The following is a 24,956-nucleotide window of genomic DNA, read 5'->3' as shown; positions in this document are numbered from 1 at the left end:
CCAGTTTTCTCATTAAGTGAGATTTAATAGCCTAATATTATTTTTTCTATTTTTAATGAATGGCTCATTGTAATTATTATCCCTAGTAATGTAGCGTGTTTGCTCTGTCATTAAATGTTTTTCAGGAGCATATAGGCTAAGCGGATTCAGCTTTCTTTTTTTTTTTTGCGCCGATTTAGTTGTCAATGTTTTTCATAAAATTAAACTGCATTTGCTTTGTTACTGTTCACATGTGTGGTGCAGTCACATTCACATAGCCTATAAGTAAACATTAAGTTTGAATTATTTACTGAGCTGGCGTTACTTTTTTCAAACCACACACCGCATGTCGGCTATTTCAGCACCACGCATTGTCCACCTACTTCTCACTATGAGGGGTTCAGCGTCAGTGCACCCCGATCTGTTACTGTCGCATAGTTGTAGCCAATAAAGGCCTATATGTAGGCTAGGCTATTATATATCATTTATATACCTAATACCAACATCAAAATAGATTGTATGCCTCTACAAATCATATTACACCAGGTAAAATCCGTCACAACTTGGAATAAATCCATCGCAATTTTGAATATTTTAGAGCTCCCCCAAAATTTCACAAACCATGTTTCCAGGGGAGCTCATGTCACCACTAGGGGAGCTATAGCTCCCCGAGCTCCCCCTTATTTCGCACCCTGGCTGTAGCCTGTAGCATCCAGAACCCAGCAGCTCTGTGGGACTGCTCTGTAAACACCACAGACACACAGGACACAACCCTCACCATGCTGAATAATACATGGCTTTATTACCTCATAAGCACATTACAAGTCTTATATAAGACACGTTTCATGTTGGATTCTGAAATTATCTTTATTTCCATGCTGTCCTGCCAGGCAGGGATGGATTCATTAAAGTAACATACTTTAACAACATTATACTATACTGTAGTCTTATAGTTATATATTATATTATATAGTATTATAATAGGTATATATTATATTATATTATATAGTATTATAATAGTTATATATTATATTATATAGTATTATAATAGTTATATATTATATTATATAGTATTATAGTAGTTATAGATTGTATTATATGGTATTATAGTAGTTATATATTATATTATATAGTATTATAGTAGTTATATATTATATTATATGGTATTATAGTAGTTATATATTATATAGTATTATAATAGTTATATATTATATTATATAGTATTATAGTAGTTATATATTATATTATATAGTATTATAGTAGTTATATATTATATTATATAGCATTATAGTAGTTATATATGATATGATATGGTATTATAGTAGTTATATTTTATATTATATAGTATTATAGTAGATATATATTAAATTATATGGTATTATAGTAGTTATATATTATATAGTATTATAATAGTTATATATTATATTATATAGTATTATAGTAGTTATGTATTATATTATATAGTATTATAATGGCTATATTATGTTATAGTATTATAGTAGTTATGTATTATATTATATGTAATAGAGTACAGCATAGAGCATAGAGTACAGCACAGTGTTGTATTTGTATAGTATAGTATAGTGGATAGTGTACATAGCCTTTATTTATGTAAACCAGCTCCTTTCCCTTCTTGTTTTTTTAGTGTTTTTTTTTTTAGCACCAGGGGAGCCCCCCCCTCCCAAATTTCGTTGTTTGGTACCTGTACTATATCAATGACAATAAAGACCATTCATTCATTCATTCATTCATTCATTCATATATAGTATTATAATGGTTATATATTATATAGTATTATAGTAGTTATATATTATATTATATGGTATTATAGACATACTATAACAACGTGTACATGGGCAGAGGCCTCAGGTGGACTGTGAATAAGGTTTCGTTACACAGATGGTCAGTCAACAGGCAGCGTATATCCAGAAAGGGGCAGACCAGAGTTTGGTACACGGTTAGTCAACTCCAAGATAAAGGCAGATAGTCCAACAGGGAGAAGCAAAAAGGCGAAGTCAAAAACACTAAAAGATAAAAAACCAAGATAACAAGACCGGGGAGAAATTACTGGAATCTATAGACTCTGTGGCACAATAAACAGACTGGCAGTGAGACAAATGAACACACAGACTACAGTATACAGGATACACACAGGGAATGATGGTAAGGAACAGGTGAAATCTATCTGGGCAGGGAGACAATTACCCAAGCAGGAAAACACACAAGGGCAGATAACAAAGTGACAGAAGTGAAAAACAACGTTTTTTTTGAGATTTGTATTGACAGGAAAATGGACCCGGGTGCTGATGAGGCACTGTCAGCTCCAAATAGCACCTAGAGCAGTACTGGAACCGGTACAAGAGTGTACCAGGACCACCATCAGGTTGTATTGCTGTCATCTTTACTGTCTCTATTGTGTTGTTGCATTATAACTGTGCTTAAGTTTCTCTTTTGGCAGGACCTGTGACCATACTGGATGCAGAACGATGCAAATACAACACAAAATTTATGGACAGTGTGTACGCCGATAATATGCAAGGAATTTTTCCTGGATACATGGTGTACAGGTTTTTGCCCTTGCTTGCTTGCTATGTGCCGGTGGTCCTGGCCTCCCCTGGGGGACCGCTGGGTACTGGTAAGCAAACTGGCTAGTAGTCGCTCTATTGGTAGAGGGCTGCAAGGGAATTTTTTCCTGGCTACATAGTATACAGGTTTTTTACTTTTGCCTGCTCGCGGCTCTGTCAGTATTGATTGAGTGATTGACTGATTGACTGAACATTTTCATTGTGTGAAGCGCATTGAGTTGCATCTTGTAAGAAATGCGCTATACAAATAAAATTTGATTTGATTTGATTTGATTTGATAATGATGTTTAAACCAGATTAAAACAGGTCCCTATTCCCCATGTGCAATAACAACAAACATTTAATTCCATTTCTAAGCAATTATTTTACAAAGCCATTACTAGACCCTTATGTAACTCTCCCTCTCTCTATCTCTCTCTCTATATATATATCCCCCCCCTCTCTCTCTCTCTCTCCCCCCCCTATCTCTCTCTCTCTGTCTCTCTCTCTCTGTCTCTCTCTCTCCCCCCCCCCTCTCTCTCTCTCTCTCTCTGTGTCTCTCTCTCTCTGTGTCTCTCTCTCTCTCTCTGTCTCTCTGTCTCTCTCTCTCTCTCTGTCTCTCTCTCTCTCTCCCCCTCTCTCTCTCTCTCTCTCTCTCTCTCTCTCTGTGTCTCTCTCTCTCTATCTCTCTGTGTGTCTCTCTCTCTGTCTCTCTCTCTCTCTGTTTCTCTCTCTCACATTCATGAAGCGTCCTGCCTCCCTTCCTGAGGAGACACCAGGGGAACAGGGTCTTCACAGAAACACCCATTCATATTTAAATGACTTCTGAAAACAGCTGACAAGTCTCAGCCCACAGCCTACTGGTGTCACACATGCAAACCAGCCCGGGGAAGGAGGGACACGTTTATTGACTGTGGGTTTCAACAGGGTTTAATACCAAGTACTAATTAAAGGCCTGTATAACTTTGTTGTTGCTTTTTGTTGGGTGTGATTAAGAGTTATCCTCCCGCTGTCTGACAGGGTTTGTTTCTCTATGAAGCCGAGGTTCTTCCTGCTTTATATTGGTCTTATAATCTGGTCTGATCATAATGTTTACAGAAGATGATAATCTGTCAGTCTTTACACACGCCAACGTAGGCTGTTCACAACCTATAAACGTCACTATTCTGAAAAGCAGCCGCAGATTCAGTCCTATAACCTTTCACGTCTACTCCAGAGCAGTAAAGCCTTCTCCTCTCCAGAGGGTTAGGGTTATCAGCCTTCACCTCTCCAGAGGGTTAGGGTTATCAGCCTTCACCTCTCCAGAGGGTTAGGGTTATCAGCCTTCACCTCTCCAGAGGGTTAGGGTTATCAGCCTTCACCTCTCCAGAGGGTTAGGGTTATCGGCCTTTCCCCCAGACCGTCTCCAGGGCTTCCTGTCTGGGTCAGCCTCTGTTGTAAACGTACCATGTCCTCACTGAACATCTGAGCTTTACATGAAGTAGTCAAAAGGAAGCCCCATGAATAGAAATGAATACTTCCTAGATAATATCTATTCATTTCTATTCATGTGGCTTCCGTTTGACAACTTCATGGCCTTTAGATGTGAAAACCTCCTACCGTCGTTCAACAACCGTGCAGTTCACAGGGTGGGTATTTGTGTCTGTTAAGAGAACTGCTCCTCATGCAAATATGAAATCTTACAAGTATGAGGGCAGAATTCATTTGTGTGCTTCAAGAATTGAAAGAAAAAATAATCAGTTGCACCAGAATGTGATCAAATCCACCATTTCTCTCCACAGCAGTTTGCGCTCCAACAACTCGCATACTTTGGGAAATATGACTATCACAAAACCAGGAAACTATTTTGAAAAAAATCAACATGTATAATGAGCTTCTCTGTGGCCAGTGAGGTTTCTAACAGCCCTCCAACGTTCTTCCTGCCATCATCCTATAAAAACATCCCTCCCAAAACCAATCTAACCTGGACGCCAAACAGCATTAAAACTCTCAGCAGTAAATACTTACATTCTCCCTCAAACCGTATCCCCTATCTGTGCCAGGACACAAGTCTTTACACAAATTGCAGTAGCATTTGTCCCTGTGGGTGTTTGAGGGACACAACACCATCAATGTCAGAATCAGAATTATTTTTATAGCCAAGTATATTTGCACAAACAGGAAATTTACTTGGTGAGGTTGGTGCATTGGACATAAAGATAGAAATAAAAATATAATAAAACAGCAATATATAAACTAAAATTGTTTAAAAGACAATGACAATGCATTTTCTGTAGCATCTGTTATATATGTGAAGAAACATAAATATAATCTTTTTGACATTTTTTTTGACACTTCCAAATCTTAAGGTACAATGCTATATTGTTTTGCATGTGCAGATACGTGAATATCATTTTAATAACTTTTTTTGTGAAAACGAGTGTTGACACAACAATATTCTGTATGGATACGATTGTTTGTTCTTTTTTGGCTCCTCCTCCCTGGGTGTGTGTAGCAGGCCTCCTCCTCCCCCCCTCCTCCTCCTCCTCCTCCTCCTCCCCCTCCTCCTCCTCCTCCTCCTCCTCCCCATCCCAGGGGGTGTGTGTATCAGTGTGTGTAGTATCAGTGTGTGTAGTATCAGTGTGTGTATCAGTGTGTGTATCAGTGTGTGTATCAGTGTGTGTATCAGTGTGTGTATCAGTGTGTGTAGCAGTGTGAGTATCAGTGTGTGTATCAGTGTGTGTATCAGTGTGTGTAGCAGTGTGTGTAGCAGTGTGTGTAGCAGTGTGTGTAGCAGTGTGTGTATCAGTGTGTGTATCAGTGTGAGTATCAGTGTGTGTATCAGTGTGTGTATCAGTGTGTGTATCAGTGTGTGTATCAGTGTGTGTATCAGTGTGTGTATCAGTGTGTGTAGCAGTGTGTGTATCAGTGTGAGTATCAGTGTGTGTATCAGTGTGTGTAGCAGTGTGTGTAGCAGTGTGTGTAGCAGTGTGTGTATCAGTGTGTGTATCAGTGTGTGTATCAGTGTGTGTATCAGTGTGTGTAGCAGTGTGTGTAGCAGTGTGAGTATCAGTGTGTGTATCAGTGTGAGTATCAGTGTGTGTATCAGTGTGTGTATACGTGTGTGTATCAGTGTGTGTAGCAGTGTGTGTATCAGTGTGTGTATCAGTGTGTGTATCAGTGTGTGTATCAGTGTGAGTATCAGTGTGTGTAAATGTGTGTGTATCAGTGTGTGTATCAGTGTGTGTATCAGTGTGTGTATCAGTGTGTGTATCAGTGTGAGTATCAGTGTGTGTAGCAGTGTGTGTATCAGTGTGTGTATCAGTGTGTGTATCAGTGTGTGTAGCAGTGTGTGTATCAGTGTGTGTATCAGTGTGTGTATCAGTGTGAGTATCAGTGTGTGTAGCAGTGTGAGTATCAGTGTGTGTATCAGTGTGTGTATCAGTGTGTGTATCAGTGTGTGTAGCAGTGTGTGTATCAGTGTGTGTATCAGTGTGAGTATCACACCCTGTGGACCTGCAGAGTGCAGAGAAATGGACCTGGGAGATTCCAGTAGCAGCCAACAGCCGTTATAAAGCCATTTAGCAGAAGGTCCCCCAGAGCTGGGAGCAGGTGGAATGGACAGGGCTTAGCTGAATGGACCAGCCTTCACCCCCCTCTGCCCCCCACCACCTCTCTCTCAGGAGGGCTGTATGTCCCACCCCAGAGAGAGACAGCAAAGTAAAGAATTACCCAGGATTCAGCTGGGGGGAGATCGACCTCAATACTGGGGAGTACAGTAAGACAGGCCTCTCTGAGGTACCTGCTGGGTGGCTGGCTGGCTGGCTGGCTGGCTGGTTGACTGACTGGCTGACTGGCTGGTTGACTGGCTGGATGGTTGACTGACTGGCTTACTGTAAGGCTGGCTGACTGACTGGCTGGCTGGCTGTAAGGCTGACTGGCTGTAAGGCTGACTAACTGGCTGGCTGGCTGGCTGGCTGACTGACTGACTGGCTGTAAGGCTGGCTGACTGGCTGACTGGTTGTAAGGCTGGCTGGCTGACTGACTGGCTGTAAGGCTGGCTGAATGGTTGGCTGGCTTGCTGACTGGCTGTTCTGGCTAGCTAGCTCACTGGCTGTAAGGCTGACTAACTGACTGGCTGTAAAGTTGACTGGCTGGCTGGCTGTAAGGCTGTAAGGCTGACTGACTGGCTGGCTGTAAGGCTGACTGACTGACTGACTGACTGACTGACTGACTGACTGGCCTGCTGGCTGGCTGGCTGACTGATTGGCTGATTAGCTGGCTGTAAGGTCAACAATCTAATATGAGTTGGAGCAACGATCTAATATTAGTTGAACCAACATTCTAATATTAGTTGGAACAACAAACTCAAAATTCTTAGTTGGAACAACAAACTCAAAATTCTTAGTGCATAAGGTTGCCTTCTCAACTATTCTATTTTTAGAGTGTACTGAACTCTCAATGTGTTATCGAGGTAATGTGGAAGTACTGGGGGAATATGTTGGAAATATTCTAGAAAGTTTATGTTACATACAAATCCAAGTTTGGAGGCCATCAAATATAACCCTGATCATTCATGCTTCATCGTTAAAGATACATAAAGAGTTTAGTACACTTTAATTATATCTGTACTTTTAACTGGATGATTATTTCCCATTATACAGCAGTGTAGTATTATATATATTGTATTACAGTTATAGGGTTATATTATATTATTATATATATATATATTATATTACAGTTATAGGGTTATATTATAGTATTATATATATATATTATATTACAGTTATAGGGTTATATTATAATTTTAGTTATAGGGTTATATTATAATTTTTTTTATTTTTTTATTTAACCGTTATTTATACAGGTAAAAAACACATTGAGCCCCAAGGGCTCATTTTCAAGTGTGACCTGTTCACAGGCATTCAACAACAACATCCACCACAAACAAATACAATACAAAACCTGGCCTACATAGTCTAAAACTAAACTAAAACTACATAGTCTAAAACTAAACTAAAACGACATAGTCTTAAATTAAAAATATGATATATAGTATATTACAGTATTATATATATATTATATTACAGTTATAGGGTTATATTATAGTATTATATATATATTATATTACAGTTATAGGGTTATATTATAGTATTATATATATTATATTACAGTTATAGGGTTATATTATAATATTATATATATATTATAATACAGTTATAGGGTTATATTATAATATTATATATATATATATATATATATATATTATATTACAGTTATAGGGTTATATTATAGTATTATATATATATATATATTACAGTTATAGGGTTATATTATAATATTATATATATGATATTACAGTTATAGTTATTATAAAGTTCTATAAACATGTGATGGTATGATGGAAAATCACAAAATGGGCTCAAGTTAAACATTGCTTGAATAGAAACGACATTCCCACCTGCGCTGTTCTGATCTATCTTTATCCTTCAGTGTACAGAACTGATATCAACACACCACCATGTGTGTGTGTGTGTGTGTGTGTATGTGTGTGTGTGTGTGTGTGTGTGTGCGCGCGTGCGTGTGTGTGTTCTCCTTCAGTGTACAGAACTGATATCAACACACCTCTCTATGTGTGTGTGTGTATGTATAGGTGTGTGTGTGTGTGTGTGTGTGTGCGTATGTATAGGTGTGTGTGTGTGTATAGGTGTGTGCGTGCGCGTGTGTGTGTGTGTGTTCTCCAGCGTACAGAGCTGATATCAGCAGACCTCCGTCCTCCACTCATACAGATCAGCAGGGCAGCGGGGGAAGTCGTCTTAACACCTGGCCCTGGAGATTAGAGGGTATACAGTATGTGTTTGTCTGTGTGTGTGTGTGTGTGTGTGTGTGTGTGTGTGTGTGTGGGGGGGGGACTACAGTACTACTGCAGCCACACATCTGTTAAAAACACAGTTAGGGGCGTCGGGGTGGTGTAGTTCACTAAGGAGCAGGCCAGGTAATCTCAGGGTCCCTGGTTTGATTCTGGCCATCGACCTGTCCTGCATGTCATCCCTCCTCTCTCTCTCTCTCTCTCTCTCTCTCTCTCTCACACCCATCCTTCCTATCAGTCTCTACTGTCTCTATCCTCTCTCTCTCACACCCATCCTTCCTATCAGTCTCTACTGTCTCTATCGACCTGTCCTGCATGTCATCCCTCCTCTCTCTCTCTCTCTCTCTCTCTCTCTCACTCATCCTTCCTGTCAGTCTCTACTGTCTCTATCCTCCTCTCTCTCTCACCCATCCTTCCTGTCAGTTTCTATTGTCTCTATCCTCTCTTTCTCTCTCTCACCCATCCTCCCTGTCAGTCTCTACTGTCTCTAACCTCTCTCTCACCCATCCTTCCTGTCAGTCTCTACTGTCTCTATCCTCCTCTCTCTCACCCATCCTTCCTGTCAGTCTCTGCTGTCTCTATCCTCTCTCTCTCACCCATCCTTCCTGTCAGTCTCTACTGTCTATATCCTCTCTCTCTCTCTCTCACCTATCCTTCCTGTCAGTCTCTACTGTCTCTATCCTCTCTCTCTCTCACCCATCCTTCCTGTCAGTCTCTACTGTCTCTATCCTCCTCTCTCTCTCTCTCACCCATCCTTCCTGTCAGTCTCTACTGTCTCTATCCCAATAAAGCTGAAGTCCCCTAAATAAACATATTTAAAAACAAAACAAAAAACACAACTAGTCCACATTTACCTTTAAACTGTGAAACTAGAGGAGTGTTGAATTCAGACTGGAGTCAATTAAAGGGAAAGTTCAAAACCTTCAAAATCAAATGTCAGTTGTAGTACGACATTGATCACAAACACGAGATCTCAGAGTGACCCTCCTTTTAAACGTAATATAAAGGCTAGACAAGTAAGTACGCTGTGAGGAAGTTTGTCTGGTGTGTGATTAGTGTTCATTAATAACTTATTCACCCGCAGTCCTTCTCAGAGGACGGGGAATATCAGTGACCAGAACTCCTCCTGAACCGGGAGGCTGTGGGCAGGTCCGGTTACCGTGGGAGACACGCCGCCGCGCAATTAAAAAGAAATGAGCAAAAAATAAAATCAATGCAGATCACTTCCACCCTGGTGACACAGGACTCAACAGAGGACAACACAGGACTCAACAGAGGACAACACAGGACTCAACAGAGGACAACACAGGACTCAACAGAGGACAACACAGGACTCAACAGAGGACAACACAGGACTCAACAGAGGACAACACAGGCCTCAACAGAGGACAACACAGGACTCAACAGAGGACAACACAGGACTCAACAGAGGACAACACAGGACTCAACAGAGGACAACACAGGACTCAACAGAGGACAACACAGGATTCAACAGAGGACAACACAGGACTCAACAGAGGACAACACAGGACTCAACAGAGGACAACACAGGCCTCAACAGAGGACAACACAGGACTCAACAGAGGACAACACAGGACTCAACAGAGGACAACACAGGATTCAACAGAGGACAACACAGGACTCAACAGAGGACAACACAGGACAACACAGGACTCAACAGAGGACAACACAGGACTCAACAGAGGACAACACAGGACTCAACACAGGACAACACAGGACTCAACAGAGGACAACACAGGACTCAACAGAGGACCACACAGGACTCAACAGAGGACCACACAGGACTCAACAGAGGACAACACAGGACTCAACAGAGGACAACACAGGACTCAACAGAGGACAACACAGCCCCAGGCCTCATTAGGAGACGTAGTGGAGGAGCAGCCAGGAAGGGAGAACCATGGACTCTAAAGCGTCTTACTTCATTAAAGAAAATCTATTGTGTTTTCCCGCTGTTTTGTTATTCAGAGGGGGAGCTTCATTTGTTTGCTTCAGGGGATGTGACAATAAAGAATATAGGTCTATATCTTTATCTATATTCTTCTATATACTGTATATTTGATGTCCCAAACTAGTAGCAGTTTTTAAAGTTAACATTGATCTATTATTTGAGCTGACAAAGAGAAAAGGGAGTTGTTAAAGCCTGCTTTCTGGACAGTCCAGAAACGACTTTCTCTACTGTATTTTCTTGTAATAATTTTAAAGCATATTCATGTCATTATTTTTGTTAAACGTTGGTTATTGCGTATTGGCTAAGACCATAACGATCGGACTACACACTGAACGGAGGAATCATACGCTGTCAGACAGGGTTCATGTTATCAAGGAAGCAACGTTTATTGTGGGAATGGTCACATATATAGGATCAGCTGGCTCAATCATTCATGTCACACAGCTGGTGTCAATCAACCAATTATGCCCCACTCACACTGGGATAGGGATGACTGGAGAGCACACTCATGTCAACACCCCCACTTGCTCTCACCTGACCAAGATGGAGAGAAAAATAAACAAATCAATAACAATCAGTAGCCTACAATTTCCATAACACTCTTTGGGGCTGTCATTCCATCAATCAAACAAACAAAAGCTGGCACTGATATTGTTCCTCTCCTGTGAAACAAGAATATACATCATCATCATCATTTACAAACAGTCTTCAGTTTTTCACTGGTATTCTCTTATAACACTTTGAAAAAATAAAGCAAGAAAACCAAAACAAAAATTGACCGCTTGGTCCTTACTCACACTGATGTGGTTTCTCTCCCAAACATAACCTTTGTGAACCTAACCAATTTGTCCTTAGTTACTGGTTTGGTAAACACATCAGCCACCATTTGATCTGTGGGACAATATTGCAAACAGATCTGTCCATTCTGTACTGTAGACCTGATGAAATGGTACTTTATATCTATGTGTTTGCATCTTTGTCTGCGGACTGGGTTCTTAGCTAATGCAATCGTTCCCTGATTGTCCTCATGGACAATGGGTGGTGCATACTTGCATGCATCCATATGTGTCAACAGTTGAGTCAGGTGTAAACACTCTTGGGTGGTTGCAGCTAATGCCATGTACTCCGCCTCACATGTGGACAACGCCACCGTTGGTTGCTTTTTGGTCTTCCATGAGACCAATGGACCATTCTCATGTAGACTAACACAGTAACCTGTTGTGCTACGACGGTCTGTGACATCTGCTGCCCAGTCAGCATCACTGAAAGCCTGTAATCTCAAATCAGAGTTACACCTTTTGTAACACAACACTTTATCACTGGTGCCCTTTAAGAACCTCAATACATGTTTGGCAGTGGCCCAATGCTCCTCGGTTGGTTTGGTAAAATACTGGGACAGTTTACTCACTATGAAACAAAGATCTGGCCTAGTACACATAGTCAGGTAGATGAGGCTACCGACGACCTCTCTGTACCGAGTGACATCACTCATTAATCCTGCCCCTTCAGTGTAATTGAGTGTCTGCTCACAAGGCGTCGATCGGGGTTTACAGTTCTGCATGTCAAACCTCTCTAGCATGTTCTTTACACACTGCTTTTGTGACATTGTTACACATCCATCACACTGTTCAAAATCGATTCCCAGGAAATGTGTCAATTTGCCCATATCTTTCATCTGAAATTTCTTTGAGAGCATCTCTTTTACAACATTCAGTGCATTCTCGTTACTGGCAGCAATAACCAAATCATCGACCCATATAATCATGATTATTATATACATGACTTTCTCATGTTCCGTTTCTTTAGTATATACACAATGATCTGCAGGGTTTTGCACAAACTCATTCACCATTAGATAGTCGTGTAATAAATGGTTCCAATTTCGGCCAGACTGTTTTAGACCATACAGTGACTTCTCTAGTTTACACACCACTGTCTCTGTGCCAGATGTCTGCTCATAACCCTCTGGCTGTTCCATGTATATCTCACAATCTATCGGTGCATGAAGATAGGCAGTTTTGACATCCATTTGATGTAAAATCAAATTCTCCTGTGCTGCTTTTTGCATCAACACTCGAACACTGGTTAAATCGGCTGTGGGAGAAAAGGTCTCTTCATAGTCAACACCCCTTCTCTGACTGTAGCCTTTTGCAACATAGCGTGCTTTGTATTTTTCTGAACCATCTGCATTTTTCTTGATTGTATACACCCATCTGCCCCCCACTGCAACTTTGCCCTGGGGTAAGTTAGTCAAAGTAAACGTACCATTCTCTCTCAATGATTGCATTTCGTCGTCCATAGCACTGACCCATTCTCTAGACTTGGGTGACTTCACTGCATCACTGTAGGTCAAAGGTACGTTACACAACATTCTGTAGCAGTAATCAATGTTTACCTGTGCCTGGTCCTGACTTCCTACTTCATAGACACGGTCCCCAAAATAATCAGGTCTCTTCCTCTCCCTGGGAGGATAGCGTGGAGACTCCTGTTTCTCCCTAGTCTGCACCTGTTCGGGCCTGGTCACAGGAATATGCTCTTCAGCTGTCTTTGGACTCGCGTCCCTTTGCTTAGTCGTGCTGGCCCTTTGTGGCACATCACAGTCCTCATCATCTATTGATATCTCAGTCTGTGTCTGCTGCTCACCCATCGTCTTTGGCATAAATCTGACCAGTCTGTGCTTCCTCACCTTTCCACTGTCAGGATAGAAAACCAGGTAAGCTGGGCTTTTCTTGTCATGCCCTACAAAGAAGCCCTTCTCACTCCTTGGGTCTAGCTTTTTCTTATCCTGTTTGTAGGCATAACACACCGTTCCAAACTTCTGCATCCTAGACATATTGGGACGTCTCCCTGTCAGCATCATGTAAGGTGTCTGTTTTGTGCGATTGTTAAAACACCTATTTCTCACTACAGATGCAGTCTGTACTGCATAAGGCCATAACACCTTGGGTAGCTTGCTCTCTAATAACATGCATCGAGCCATGTCAAAGAGAGTCCTAAACTGGCGTTCTGCAGTGCCATTCTGATGTGGCGAATATGGAGATGATGTCTCATGTCTGATACCATTTCTTCTCAGTAGCCCTTGGTACTCTTTCCCTGTAAATTCAGTACCATTATCTGACCTGATACGTCTGATCCTACCATACGGGGCGTTGTCAGCTATGAACTGCTCTGTCGCCTGTACAGTATCACTCTTGTGCTTAAGAAAGTAGAAAAACACAGTACTAGTATAGTCATCTGTGAACGAAAGTGCAAATCTATGTCCATCTATGGACACTGGGTCAATTGGACCCGCTAGGTCTGTGTGCACCAACTCTAGAGCATTTTTGGCCCTTCTATCAGGCTTCCTGTTGAAGCTCTGTACAAACTTTCCCCGAGTGCACACTTCACAGTTCAGGTTAGACTTATCAATTTTTCCCTTAATTGACATACCATCAACAACATTCTGGAGTTTCAGAACATCCTCAAAATTACAATGTCCTAGAATTTCATGCCATGTCTTTAGATCAAAACAGCTCTTACTTTGATCACATTGGTCATCCACTGTGGGCAAATAATATAGTCTATTATGCTCATGGATGTGAAATGCAGTACCGTCTCTGTGCTGTAGGATGTCTTCTCCTGTTCTGAAGATCACAGTTGCCCCAGTGTCTGTGGCTGCTTTTACAGAGAAGATGTCCTGGGGGAATGAGGGGATGTACAGCGCCCCTCGCAGCGTTGTAGTCAGTCGCCTCCCTCGGCTGTCCATCAAGCACACCTCCGCATCTCCTCTGCGCTCTGCGACCCCTTTGCTCCTCGTGCCGTCCGCCAGCTCCACGCAGTGCGTCTCGGCCTGGAAACCGTCATCGAACACCTTGAACCTGGCCAGGTCGGTGATAATATGCGCAGTCGCACCGGTGTCCACCATCAGGCCCCTCGTAACACTGCGTCCTGGCTTGTCCTTAGCCAGAAACGCGTAAGTGTTGTCATGACCACTCACTTGCTCGGACACCGCTCGCGCGTCGTCCTGGTCCGGTCTCCTTCTGCAGGCGGCTCCTTGATGTGTGGAGCTCCTACAGTGGTTACACCACACCTTGCGTCGACAGGTCCTTTTGATATGTCCCTTTTGGCCACATTTGTAGCACACAATGTCTGTTCGCTGTGCGCTCTGGCTACATGCGCTTTGGGCGTTCTGGGCACCCCGGTCAGACAGGGCTTGGGCTCGCATAACATTGTCCTCCGACGCCGTTACGCGCATTTTCTCCGTGTCCTCAAAACTCCTGAGCTTAGTTTTAAACACAGAAAAAGGCATGGTCTCGTCACTCTGTGTGACATGTATCGCAAAGGGTTTAAATGACTCGGGCAGTCCTTTCAATACCATAGCCACAAGTAGGCTATCACTCAAAGTCTCATCTGCATTCCTCAGTGCAGTTATTGCCCTTTCTGCACGAATGATATAGTCGGTCACTGTTTCACTGTTAGACTTTTGCAGTGTGGTCAACTCTGTATAGAGACTTATAACCCTTGGCTTCCCTGAACCCGCATAATAATTGCGCAATATCTCTAGGGCTTTTCGTCCGTCATCTGGTGCGTCTCGCATTATGAGCGACAAACTTTTGTCATCTAGAAACTGAATGAGCTCTGCGTAAATCTCTGCATTTTTCTCCTCATCTTCTCTCAACTCCTGAGCCGAAGCTGTTAAGGGAAGGTCTGTTCTGAGAGTGTCTTTCAGTTTCTGTAGCCGGAGATGGCCCATGAACTTTGTTTCCCACAGTTCGTACCTTTCCTCATCTCCGTCAAACGCTAGTCGAGACCAACGCGAACTTCTTTCCGATTGTCTCGCCATGGTAGCACTCTGGGCCCATAACCTGTTAAACGTTGGTTATTGCGTATTGGCTAAGACCATAACGATCGGACTACACACTGAACGGAGGAATCATACGCTGTCAGACAGGGTTCATGTTATCAAGGAAGCAACGTTTATTGTGGGAATGGTCACATATATAGGATCAGCTGGCTCAATCATTCATGTCACACAGCTGGTGTCAATCAACCAATTATGCCCCACTCACACTGGGATAGGGATGACTGGAGAGCACACTCATGTCAACAATTTTACACTGTGCAAAGTGTACACACACACACACACACACACACACACACACACACACACACACACTCAAACACACACACACACACACACACACACACACACAAACCCTCAAACAGGCATATGCATACACACACACTCACACACACACACACACACACACGCACACACACACACACACACACACACACACACACACACACACACACACACACACACACACACACACACACACACACGCATGCATTACTGCTGAGCACCTGGCTTTGGAAAATCCCAGGCAGGAAAATCCTTATATATTATATATATATATAACTATTATTATTATTATTATTAATACTAATATATATTATTGGATATATATATATATATATATATATATTATTGAGGCTCCACAGGAACAGTATGTCCTCAGAGAGAGAGAGAGAGAGAGAGACAGAGAGAGAGACAGAGAGAGAGAAGGAGAGAGAGAGAAGAGAGAGAGAGAGAGAGAGAGAGGGGGAGGGAGGAGAGATGGCCTGTTCCCTAGTGTAGAGACACAGAGAGAGAGAGAGAGAGAGAGAGAGAGAGAGAGAGAGAGAGAGAGAGAGAGAGAGGGGGGGGGGGCTTTCACTTCTTAGATTAGATTAAACGTTACTGTCGTTGCACAGAGTACTGAGACAACAACATGTACTTTGGCGTCTAACCAATGCAAATAGAAGCACAGTGGAAAATACATGATAATGTAGAGAGTGCAAGGTATTACAGTATGAGGTATTACAGTATGAGGTATTATAGTGAGTATACATATATGAATATAAGAGTATGAATATAAAATAAGAGTATAAATATATGAATATAAGAAGTGAATATACATGATATGAATATCAATATGATACAGTTATGATATACAGTATGTACAGTATATTTACACATATTTACACACATTTACATTATATGGTAAAGTAACTATTCTTAAATCTCTGACTGTAGCCAAACTTCGGTACTGGGCAACTGTGAGTGGCAGTGGCACAGAATGTTGCTGTCAGATTGAATACTCTGGTTTTTTACTTTGTTTGGTCTGGAAAGAGGGATAGAAGAGGGAAAAGATCCGTCATCATTGGGGATTATGAGACAGGGGGTATAAACATGCTGGATACTGTCTCTCACATACAAGTCCTTCATGCTGGGTGGGAGAAGCGCATTATTGATCAATCATCTGGTGACTGGAAGATACTAGTCAAAGTCAAAGCTTTATTGTCAATCCAATATATGTACAGACATACAGAGGGCTGAAATTGCGTTTCCCTCTCATCCACAGTGCATTGCAAACCAAAACAACTAAATCCAAATAGATAATATACAATTAACTTCCCCCTTTTGTATTTTACTAACTGTACTAGTGTGCGAGTGAGAGGAAACAAGTGACCCTCAAACATCCCCTTTTTCTCTGATAGCCGTGTCTGCCTCGGCCGTAAATCTGCCGCCTCAGATAGGCTTCACATAAAATACAGAATACAAACTAAACCCTAAACATCAGATAAGCTTCACATGAAATACAGAATACAAACTAAACCCTAACCCTAAACATCAGATAAGCTTCACATAAAATACAGAATATAAACTAAACCTTAACCCTAAACATCAGATAAGCTTCACATAAAATACAGAATACAAACTAAACCCTAAACATCAGATAGGCTTCACATGAAATACAGAATACAAACTAAACCCTAAACATCAGCAGCATATTGAGAACAGCAGTATTCTCACCCCACATTAATCCGAATTATAGTGTTCCCTTGTGTTTAAGGAGGGTAAGTAGTAAGACCAACGAACCAAATAAATAAATAAAACACACTTTAGAGGTCCAATTAATTATTATTATTTTATTTTTCTTTAATTAGGAACTCCAAATAGGCGATATGCGCTTTCTTCCCTTCTGTACTAATTCTCTCACCGGTGTGACAATGTGTGTGTGCATTTGAGCAAGTTTCACCAACCCATACAATATAATGCATAGCCCACTGATACATTGATTGATTGATTGAAAACTTTATTAGAAGATTTGCAGAAGTAGGTACATGAAAGTACATATTACATACAAGGTCAACTAACAGGATAAAAACCCAAGAAAGCCACTGGCTTATTTCAATTGGGGTCCTTGATTCTCAATTCATCGTTACATGTAAGACAGACAAAAAAGCTAGTACTATCTACAAGATAATACAGACAAATAACTATTACTATCTACAAGATAAACACACATCCATCATGGGAAGAACAATACAACAAAACATAAGGTATGTACAGCGGGTAGGACAGGTGGGGACATACACCACAGGTGGGGGCGGGGGACAAAACACAAAGTATGTACAGTGGGTAGTTCGGGTCTTTTAATCTGATTTTTGATTTAGAGGGTCCAGTTACGGATTGCAGCCTCCTGTAAATGTTTTTTGAGAGTGGTTTTGAAGGTGGGCAGTGTTTTGCACTCCTTTAAGATTATAGGAAGGGCGTTCCACATTTTTACTGCATAGTTTGCAAACGAGTTTAACCCCTTGTTTGTGGTGCAACGCGGTTGCACGTGGTTCGTGGAGCTTCCTCTGGTGTTGTATGTGTGGACGTTGTTCACTTTTTGGAAGTATGTTGACAGGTACTTGGGTGTCTTTGTGGTGTAGCGTATCTTGAAGACCAGGCCCAGTGCAAGCTGCTGCACTCTGTCAACTACTCGTAGCCAATCAAGGCTCAAAAAATGAGCAGCGGTTAGATGTGTCCTAGGGTTGAGGCCTAGCAGAAGCCTAACCAGTTTATTTTGGGCTGTCTGGAGTCTTGTTTTATGGGCCTTTGTGGTTCTATAGTACCATGATGTTACGGCATAGTCGAAGTGACATTGAATGAGAGCTCCTGATAGGGTCCTCAGTGTGTTTTTACTGACAAGTGAGGATATCCTGTACAAGAATCTAGTTCTATGGTTAACTTTTTTTTATTACTTTTGCTGCCATTTTATCTCCGGAAAGGTTTGCCTCTAAGATGGAGCCCAGGTATGTAATATCCTCTTTTCTTGTGATATTAATGTTACCCACTTTTATTTTAAAATGTTCAGCCTTTCTGAGTTTAGATGGGGATCCGTATAGGATGGTTTCAGTTTTACCTAGGTGTATTGATAGTTTATTGTCAGCTAGCCAGATGCAGATTCTACTCAGTTCAGTGCTTAGCGCTTTTTCCACCTGCAATATGTCCCTGTCAGAGACCAGCAGAGCCGAGTCATCCGCGAACAGGAACAAATTGCAATCACATGCTGATGACATGTCATTCACATATATTAGGAACAGTAAAGGTCCCAAAATGCTTCCTTGTGGAACGCCGCAGGTCACTGGGAGGGGGGGGGACAGTGTTCCGTTCACACTAACCACCTGTTCCCTCCCCTCTAAGTAGGATTGCATCCAGCTCACCGATGTTCTATCGAACCCAATTGCTTTCAGTTTATCTAACAATATGTGGTGATCTACTGTGTCGAAGGCCTTCTGGAGGTCCAGCATGACCATGCCGCAGTACTTGCCCGAGTCCACCTCATGGTTGATGTGGTCGTTCAAATAGAGAAGGCATGTGTCAGTGGAATGGGATGTTCTGAATCCTGATTGAAATTCATACATCAGCTTTTTTTCGGTAAGGTACCTATCGACCTGTTCATAAACTATTTTTTCCATAAGTTTCGAGATGGAATTAAGAATAGAAACAGGTCGGTAGTTGCCTGGGTCTAATTTGCTTCCTTTTTTATACAGTGGGGTTACCCTTGCTATTTTAAAGTCAAGGGGGACGTGTCCCTGTTTGATGGAGAGGTTTATTATGTGGGTGATGATTGGGGTAATGGAGGCAGCTGAGTCTTTTAGAAATCTGGCTGGAATATTGTCATGGCCCGTGGCCTTTTCTGAGTGTAGAGCGCCTAGCTTTTTAAACACCTCATCGTTTGACACCATGGAGAGTTTAAAATCATCATTGCGTACACCCAGTTTATTGTAGAACTCACGGATGTGCTCTACACCATAACGCCCTGAGTGGGGTGGTAGATTGTTAACTAATTTAGTGGCTATGGTTGTAAAGAAAGTGTTTAAGCACTTAGCCACATCCAGCTTGTCTGTAAGGAGAGAATCACCAGATTTGATGCTGATGTTTGTAGACCTGGTTTTGAGTTTTTGACTGCAACCTAGTTGGCTATTAAGTAGCTTCCAAAGGTCACGTGGTTTGTTTAAGTTTTCTTCGATTTTGTTATCGAGGTATTCTTTCTTAGCAGATTTGGTCATGGTAATTACCTGATTGCATAGTTTGTTGCATTGTTTTTTAATTTTCTCAAAGTGGGTTTTGTGATCTTCGTTTAAGTGTTTCACTAATTTTGATTTGCATTTTTGAACTTCAGAGCATTACACTCAGACCACTACACATTCTAAATACATATATTCATCCATCTATATTAATATTACTGGGCCCAGCCTATCCCTTCTATAATATCTTTCAGTATCTTTTTTATTCAAGTTCAAGTGCCTTCATACAGTAGTGAACGGGCCTTGCCTTTTTCCTGCTATCAGTATCTGTCGGCCTCGGCTAGAAATCTGCCGTCTCAAGACTTGACATCAAATACAGAGTACAGACTAATAGGAACAATTAGCCGTATATTGTATATCAAGAAGCCGCATTATCACCCCAATTTTAATCCACATTATGATATTCCCTTTTTAACTCTTTATCACAATGTTTTCCTAATTTGAACCCCACACTACAAATCAATCGATTATCCCTAATCTAAGTTAGCTAGTGGATATACTTTTTGTTAATTGAATAGTCTCTAATCTTCTCAGATCCAACATAAAATGTTTCCACTCAACCACAAGTCCGGAACGGTTAGAGTTTATCACACTGTTTGTTAGAACGAAAAAACACCCAAGAAAATCCACACAATCAGCCAACAACCAAGATATGATCAACTATCAGTTATTAACTGGGTGCCTCAGAAACGGAAAACACCCATAAGAATCCCACGTCTGAATCCCACGTCTGTAGTTACATCTGTGGTTTACAAATATAAAGGCACATTTAAAAACAACAGGTCCAACCAGGTCCATACATTCGTAATTACCGAGTGAAAGAGATCACCACATGACTTCATATCCTACACGACACACAACCATGTTATTACCAGCTGGTCTACACATTACAGGTTATCTCTATGATTATATACAGGTGATTTACTCCATTCCTGTTTTACAGTCACTCACGGTTCATTTAATTCAATCACTCTGTTTTCTTGTAATCGAGATGGTCAATCACAGCACCTTTCCTTGTGGTGTGCGTACTGCGTTACCTGGGGAGCGTCCTGCGTTTTCTCATAGGCGGCCACCACTGAGGTTTTTCTATGTTCTGCTTTTCCATCGTTGAAACAGTCACTCACAAGTAATTAAATGCCATGCCCACTTTCCTGTATTCACACAATCCCTCTCTATATTAATTTAGGTTATCGTTTTAGATATACCTGCAGTCAATTTATGATATGAAGGTTAGTAACTTAAATGAGTTATCTTTTAGCTTCAATCCGTTATTTTGCTCCAATCACTAAACATGCAGAGCACCTTAATCGATAATTCATCCACAGCAAGAACGCAGACTGTCTCATAAGCAAACATGCATCAAACACAGCCCTTTTAAGTGTTTACACATCCCATTAAATACTGTAGCTTACGTCATCCGCAGCAAGAACGCAGACTGTCTCATAAGCAAACATGCAGAAAAACATCAACACCAGCCATCATGCCTTTATTTGGCTTAATTCCAGTGTTTTAATTAGTACGTGGTGATTTTATACTTGCAGTGCCAACTGTGACAAAAAGGCCTTTTTTCTTTGGGAGACTCCCTGAAAATCTATTGTATTTTCCTGCTGTTTTGTTATTCAGAGGGGGAGCTTCATTTGTTTGCTTCAGGGGATGTGACAATAAAGAATATAGGTCTATATCGTTATCTATATTCTTCTATATACTGTATATTAGAAGTCCCAGACTAGTAGCAGTTTTTAAAGTTCACATTGATCTGTTATCTGAGCACAAAGAGAAAAGGGAGTTGTTAAAGCCTGCTTTCTGGACAGTCCAGAAACTACTTTCTCTACTGTATTTTCTTGTAATAATTTTAAAGCATATTCTTGTCATTATTTTACACTGTGCAAAGTATTACAGTATGAGGTATTACAGTATGAGGTATTACAGTATGAGGTATTACAGTATACATACATTTATATAAGAAGTGAATATACATGAGATTAATATCAATATGATCGGCAGCTCGCAGCGGTTCGGATCCCCTGGCGGTCCACGTGTCGAAGTGTCCCTGAGCAAGGCCCTGATTGCTCTGGGGTCACCTTCAATGGCTGTGACCCCTTACCTAGACGCCCCCTCTCTAGAGCATGAATGCATGTGGTTGTCCTCTCTAACTTTGCATCCCTTTCCTCTCCTCAAGCAGATCTGCTGAAGGACACGTTAGCTTCACTCCGGCCCAACAAGGTTTATAACAAGGTCCACCAGAGGAATGAGAATGATGTGTGGGTCAGAATACAGAGCTGAGGGCATTTGTCACCAGGGCGTGTGACTGATGGCATGGTGTCACTCATCAGCACCATCATGAATCCTCCCAGACAGTCCTCACACACACACACACACACACACACACACACACACACACTCAAACACACACATACACGCACATACACACACACACACACACACACACACACACTCAAACACACACACACACACACATACACACGCATATGCATACACTCACACCCGCACAAACACTGTCGAATAAATGACATCCTACAATGACCTCACAGCCATTGTTCAATGACAATGTCACTATATATATATATATATATATATATATATATATATATATATATATGCATTACTGCTGAGCACCTGGCTTTGGAAAATCCCAGGCAGGAAAATCCTTAGGAAGAGTATGTCCTCAGAGAGAGAGAGAAGAGAGAGAGAGAGAGAGAGAGAGAGAGAGAGAGAGAGAGAGAGAGAGAGAGAGAGAGAGAGAGAGAGAGAGAGAGAGAGAGAAGCGGGGGGAGTGGGGAGGGGGCTTTCACTTCTTAGATTAGATTAAACGTTACTTTCGTTGCACAGAGAACAAGTACTGAGACAACAACATGTACTTTGGCGTCTAACCAATGCAAATAGAAGCACAGTGGAAAAGACATGAAGATGTAGAGAGTGCAAGGTATTACAGTATGAGGTATTATAGTGAGTATAAATATATGAATATAAGAGTATAAATATAAAGTAAGAGTATAAATCTATGAATATAAGAAGTGAATATACATGAGATGAATATCAATATGATACAGTTATGATGTACAGTATATTTACACATATTTACACACATTTACATTATATGGTAAAGTAACTATTCTTAAATCTCTGACTGTTGACAAACCTCTGTACTGGGCAACTGTGAGTGGCTGTGGCACAGAATGTTGCTGTCAGATTGAATACTCTGGTTTTTTACTTTCTTTGGTCTGGAAAGAGGGATAGAAGAGGGAAAAGATCTGTCATCATTGGGGATTATAAGACAGGGGGTATAAACATGCTGGATACTGTCTCTCACATACAAGTCCTTCATGCTGGGTGGGTGAAGCGCACTATGGATCAATCATCTGGTGACTGGAAGATACTACCTAAACTGTTCTTGAATAGACTGGAGAAAGACTTCCTCATTCTAAGAATGCATTCTAAAGAGAAAAAGCACTGCCCCCATTTGGACAGCGATCCCTAGTTTCTATCAAAGTATGATGCAACGCTGGCATGAAGCAGGGTGTGGAACAGTAAAGGAACCATGTACAGGAGACGAGGTCAGGAACCGTATCGTTTGGGGATCTGAGTATAATATACTGGGTCCTAACACTCCCCATACCGAAACATATAGTGCCAATCTGATACTAACAAGAGCAAAACTGTCCATCTTCAAAACTTGGATGAGATTCAAAGATGCCCACCAAAGGTTCTCTAGGGCAGACGTGATGTCCCTTCTTCTCTCAGAGTTAAAGAAGAGAATTAAAATTGATCTTTTGGTCAATGAGGTCAGAGGTAACACAACTTTGTATGTATGGGTATATACTGTATGTATGAATGTATATGTGCATGTGCGTATGTGTACATACTGTATGAATGTATGTATATTTATATTATGCCTATAATACTATTTTGATGAGTTTTTGTATCCTTCTTTAATAAAAAATAAAACAACTTTTAACAGCTCCATGTCTGAGTAAAAGGTGTCATGCTCCCATGGCCTTAAACAAACAGAGTTTGAAGGTCTCAGCCTGAAATAATCTATCAGTGTTCTGACACGTCACTCTTAGTCGTTGGCTGTGTCCTGCAATGCTCCCTTGAGGACACCTGTTAAGGTTCCCATGTATTGGTTCACCAGGACCAGAGTGTGTATAAATAAGTGGGCTCAGCCCAGTAGGCTACATTAGTTCTGAAGAGACGTGGTTTCAGAATGAAGGGTGCTGTAGCTCTGCTGGTGGTATTGTTCTGTCTGTCTGGGTCAGGGGCTCAGGGAGAGGGTGGGGGGGTCAGAGAGAATGATATCCCTCAACTGGGTCACGGGGAAGATGCAGAGCACAGGGAGAGTTTGACCACGACACCTGACCTCTGGACTGAGTTGGCGGACCTGAGGGACATGGTGCACAATCTGGGAACCATCGTGGTGGAACAGAGAGTGGAGGTGAGGAACTTGGAGACCAGAGTGACCACCAGCGAGGGTCAGGTGGACGACCTGAAGGGAGAGAACGCAGCTCAAGCAACAGAACTGTCAGTGATGGCATTCAGAGTGACAGCCAGCGAGGGTCAGGTGACTGAACTGAGAGGAGACGTGGAGGAGATGAAGACAGAGAATGCAGCATTGGTGGCCAGAGTGACAGCCAGCGAGGGTCAGGTGGACGAACTGAAGAGAGAGAACACAGCTCAAGCAACAGAACTGACAGTGATGGAGTTCAGAGTGACAGCCAGCGAGGGTCAGGTGGAGGAGGTGAAGAGAGAGAATGCTGCATTGGTGGCCAGGGTGACAGTCAGCGAGGGTCAGGTGACTGAACTGAGAGGAGAGCTGAGTGTCACTAAGGCTGAAGTGCAGGTCCACAAGAACAAGGTTGAGGATCTGGAGACAGAGAACGCAGCATTGGTGGCCAGAGTGACAGCCAGCGAGGGGCAGGTGACTGAACTGAGAGGAGACGTGGAGGACCTGGAGACAGAGAAAGCAGCATTGGTGGCCAGAGTGACAGCCAATGAAGATCAGGTGGAGGAGGTGAAGACAGAGAATGCAGCTCAAGCAGCAGAACTGTCAGCCATGGGGGCCAGAGTGACAGCCAGCGAGGGTCAGGTGGAGGACCTGGAGAGAGTGAATGAAGAGAGACCAAAGGTGGCGTTCTCTGCTGCCTTAGATGCTTCGATAGGACCTGTCTCTCCTGATACCACCTTGGTCTAC

At 41.9% G+C, this 24,956-nt stretch overlaps 1 protein-coding gene across 1 annotated transcript in view; it reads left to right on the top strand.

The window, feature by feature from the left end:
* Positions 1-24,155: 24,155 nt before the first annotated feature.
* The window catches only part of LOC308165648 (uncharacterized protein), a gene marked incomplete at both ends in the record, with an annotated part of 1,128 nt that continues 327 nt past the window's right edge, over positions 24,156-24,956 (top strand). Inside the window, 3 exons of the mRNA XM_080539798.1 lie at positions 24,156-24,237; positions 24,343-24,494; positions 24,558-24,956. The exon at positions 24,558-24,956 is cut by the window's right edge and continues 327 nt beyond it. Of these exons, the coding sequence (XP_080395924.1) occupies positions 24,156-24,237; positions 24,343-24,494; positions 24,558-24,956 (633 nt within the window). The remainder of the gene's footprint in view (positions 24,238-24,342; positions 24,495-24,557) is intronic.

Source organism: Nansenia antarctica (assembly GCF_963989245.1).
Source record: "Nansenia antarctica genome assembly, chromosome: 9".
Lineage (NCBI taxonomy): Eukaryota > Metazoa > Chordata > Actinopteri > Argentiniformes > Microstomatidae > Nansenia > Nansenia antarctica.
The sequence above is the reverse complement of the archived record's forward strand: the minus strand, read 5'-3'. Positions and strand labels throughout refer to the sequence as shown.